The 4,022-nt window shown below is 55.4% G+C and overlaps 1 protein-coding gene across 1 annotated transcript in view; it reads left to right on the top strand.

Annotated features, from left to right (window-relative positions):
* The window catches only part of PLXND1 (plexin D1), a 73,135-nt gene that overhangs the window by 1,737 nt on the left and 67,376 nt on the right, over positions 1-4,022 (top strand). Inside the window, exon 2 of the mRNA XM_015560347.1 lies at positions 6-124. Coding sequence (XP_015415833.1) covers positions 6-124 — 119 coding nt within the window. The remainder of the gene's footprint in view (positions 1-5; positions 125-4,022) is intronic.

The following is a 4,022-nucleotide window of genomic DNA, read 5'->3' as shown; positions in this document are numbered from 1 at the left end:
GCAAGCGGCCATCCGCGCCGCGCGCACCGCCTGCTTCGTGGAGCCGGCATCCGACGTGGTGGCGGTACTGGACAGCGTGGTGCAGGGCACCGGGCCAGCCTGCGACAGCAAGCGCAACATCCAGGTACGTCCAGGCCTGGCGGTGCGGGGGACCCAGCTCAGGTCGCCGCGGGAGAGCGGGCCGGTAACTAGGTGGATTGCCCGCTTAGCGCGTCACTGGTGCGAGCGTCTGGGGACACAAGTGTGGGCTCTGGGCCACAGGTGCATTTGCGGGGACTTAGGTGTACTCTCGAGGGTACAGGTGTCAGCTGAGATGGGGGCAACTAGCTCGAATATGGCCCAGGTGTGCGTGTGAGGTCATTCAGTTGAGTGCTGGCGTACAGGTGCGCATACCTAGGTGTGTGGGCGGGGTTCAGGTTGTGGTGTGGATGGGTACGTGCTGAAGAGAGCTCAAGGTGTATATATAGCTCAGGTGTGCACCTGGAGGTGGGTCATAGGCGGTGAGCACACGGCAAGTGAGTGTAAGTCTGACCAAAGGCCTCGGTGGGAAGGTGCCAGGGCCGGGGGGGTATGCTGGGAGGTAGGACTGGCCCAGAGGCTCAGGAGGGAATGAGGAGGGGCCAGGTGTGGGGGCACACCAGCTGGTGGGAAGGGGACCCAGTGTCCGGAGCTGGGTTGGGGAGTGACAGGGTTGCGGGGGGCCAGGTTCGGGGATCAATGTGTGTGTTGAAGTTGTGTGGACGTGACATAAGGGTGTCGAGGGAATTTTGTGCAGTTCTCTCCAAGTAGGCGCATCAGCAAGGGGTCACTTCTTTAGGGGGGCCTCGGAAATGGAACTCTGCACCCTTTCTACACTCTGCATCTGTCAGAAGCTTTGCCGCTGCCCTAGGAAGCCTCCGTTTCTCCTTCTGCAAATGCCAAACTGACTCCTGGTGATTACAGAGCCCTCCGTGGGGCCAGGCCACCGATTGTCCTGCCCCACTCCTTCTCTGTGGTCCTCAGGCTGTGGCAAGAATCCCATGAGCTTAATTATTCTGCCGTGGGTGTGCCCAACGCTGGGACTTACAAAAAACGCAGATTCCTTCTCTTATAGTCAGGCTTCCACGGCTGCCCACCACCCGGCTGGCTGGCTGCCCTGAGAATAAAGGTCACGGTGGGTGAGCAGGGCAGACTGTCCCAGGGAGCAGGGGCCAGCCAGATGAGGGCTGGCCGCCCAGCGCTGTGGTTGAGACATCCACCATTCCTCTTCCCAGAGCTACATACCCCAGTGGGCTGTGTTTGAGGGGTGAGTTTTGTTTATGGAGGTCTCAGGGCTAGGAGTGAGTGGGGAGTCGGCCTTACTCTATGGAAGGAAGACCTTGTTGGGGGACCAAAGCCTTTCCTCAACCTTTCCAGGCCCTGTATGTCCATCCAGGCCCTCCGCGAGTCTGTCCCCTTGGGCCTCCACAGTCTCCTCCCCCACTCTGGCAGGAACCTTCCCAGTTCCTAAGGTCCATTATTTTCAGCCTGGCCTCGTGCAGTGACTCATTCTGTTGAAGGGGGCTGGGGCTTCCTTCTTTTTAGGGGGCAGGGCCACTCCAAGGACACAGCCCCAGGGACAGAGTGGCCAAGGGCCTCCTGCTGACCCCAAGGTGAGGTGGATTCTCAGCTCTCAGTCACTCTCCCTGTGTCCTCCCCATCCCTCTGCCTTTCCCTAAACCCAGCTATAGGCACAGGCCAGTGTGTAAAATCAAGGCTCCCGGGCGGGGGTGGGGAGGGTGGCCATTATTCTTGCTCCAGGCTGTTGCCAGCTCCTCAGTTATAGGTTAAGAATTTGGACTGCGCACCCTGCTCTGCCACTTCCCAGCTATGACTTTGGCAACGGACTTAACCTCTCCGTACCTCCATTTCCTCATCTGTAAAGTGGGGATAATAACAACAAATCTCTCAGGGCTAAATGAACTAATTGATGTGAAGCGCTTATCTGGCACATAATAAGCACCTGGTAGAGAGAGGCATGCTGTTCCTGTTGCCATTACCCCAGGGGACAGTATCAACGTAAGTCTGGGCTTGATCCTGAACAGCAAAGAGTGACCTGTTTTGGCTTCTTCTGCAGCAGAGATGACTCCACCCTCTCCCACCTCTAGAAACCTCAGTAAACATTTCTAAACCTCTGCTGGGTGCTCGGCCCTGTGCACTGGGGGGCAAAGGTGACTCCGTTTCTGCTCTTGTGGATCATGCAGGCGAGCAGAGGACTGACGTGTAGCCAGGCTCTTACAGCCGGGGGGATGAGGGAGCCAGGAGAGGGGCATCAGGGCTTCCTGGGGGAGTGATATCAAAGCAGAGGCGGGTGAGCAGGAGGTGGCCACCTGAGGCTGGCAGGAGAGGAGGGAAGGGTCCAGGCAGAGGGAACAGTCTATGCAAACACCTGCAGGTCGGATACAGCAAATGGGCTAGAGCAACTGAACGGAGTGGGGAGACGGGTGGGGCCTGCAGGGTGCAGGTTGGCCGTATGCTGGAATTGGGACTGTGTCCTGGGGACATCGGGAGCCATGAAGGGTTTTAGCCAGAGGAGTGATACGACTTGAATGAGTATCTGCCTGTCTTCCTCTGTGGAATGGGAATGATAATAAAAGTACCTACTTTGCAGGTGGGAATTCCATGAGCTAATACTTGGGAAGCTCTTAGTAGAGTGGCTGGCACATGTGCTTGCAATTACTATGATTATTTTCATTTTATTTTTTATTAATGAAACATTTTTATTTTATATACATATTTTTTGTTTATTGATGAGCGAGAGAAGAGAAACACTGATTTGTTGTTCCACTTATTTATGCGTGCATTGGTTGAGTCTTATATGTGCCCTGACTGGGGATCAAACCAGCAACCGTGGCATATAGGCACGATGCTGTCACTAACTAAGCTCCCTGGCCAGTGCTTCCTATGATCATTTGTAACATAATTATTTTAGAAAGTCCCTAGGTGATTGGTGAGAAGGAAAGAGGAGAGACAGGGAGAGAGTAGGTGGGAGGCTGGTGCCATCTCCCAGGCAGGAGATGCACTCACTCATTCGCAAATATTTCTCCAACACTCACCGCGGTGGGCGCTGGGCGCAGCAGTGCAGGCAGTGGGCCAGGCCTTGTTCTTGGGGACCTGATGGGCCATCGGTGGAGGGGGGGGGGGCAGAGAAGGAAGCAGTGGGCTTGGGACAGATTTGGCTGCCAGGATGTAGCCCCAGAGGTGGGGACCGACAGGATGGAGGGGAAGGAAGCTGCCCAGCCTGGCCCGGCGTCAGATGGAAGCTGGGCTAGGGGACAGCACCTTGTTCTTCCATCTGTTCTCCAAGGACATCTGACCTCCAGGCAAGGGAGGTGGCTTGGCCAGGCCTCTGGAAACCCAGCTTCCTGCAGTTGTGGGCTTTTTTGTTTTGTTTTGTTTGAATCCTCACCAGAGGATGTGTTTTTATTGATATGTATTTATATTTATTTATTTAAATTGCTTTATTGTTGACAGTTTACAGATGTCTCTCACTTCCCCTGCCCCCCCCCCTCACTTTTTATTGATTTCTAGAGAGAGAGAGAGAGGAGGGGAGAGACCAGGGTTGCCTGAAACAAGCAGGTATGTGCCCTGACTAGGAATCAAACCCGCAACCTGTTGGCGTACGGGATGATGTTCCAACCAACTGAGCCACCTGGCCAGCGCCCACCGTTGTTTTTGGGGTCTCTCAACCCCACAGCCTCAGTCGGGGTAATTTTGGGCAGGCTTTTCCTCTGCTCTCCACCTTTTTGTTCCAACCAACTGAGCCACCTGGCCAGGGCCCACCGTTGTTTTGGGGTCTCTCAACCCCACAGCCTCAGTCCGGGTAATTTGGGGCAGGCTTTTTCCTCTGCTCTCCACCTTCAAGACAATGAAGTGTCAGCATCCACTGCCACCTTCCATCTGGGAATCTGGCAGAGAAGGGCGGAGCTACTGAGGTGTGAGGTCAGAGGCGGGGAACCCCCGAGGGCCCCAGCTTTGTCCCTGATTGTTTTTGGCATGTATGT

This window comes from Myotis davidii, unplaced genomic scaffold, assembly GCF_000327345.1.
Source record: "Myotis davidii unplaced genomic scaffold, ASM32734v1 scaffold73, whole genome shotgun sequence".
Taxonomy (NCBI): Eukaryota; Metazoa; Chordata; class Mammalia; order Chiroptera; family Vespertilionidae; genus Myotis; species Myotis davidii.
Note: the sequence above shows the minus strand (reverse complement) of the source record. Positions and strands in the feature narration are given on the sequence as shown.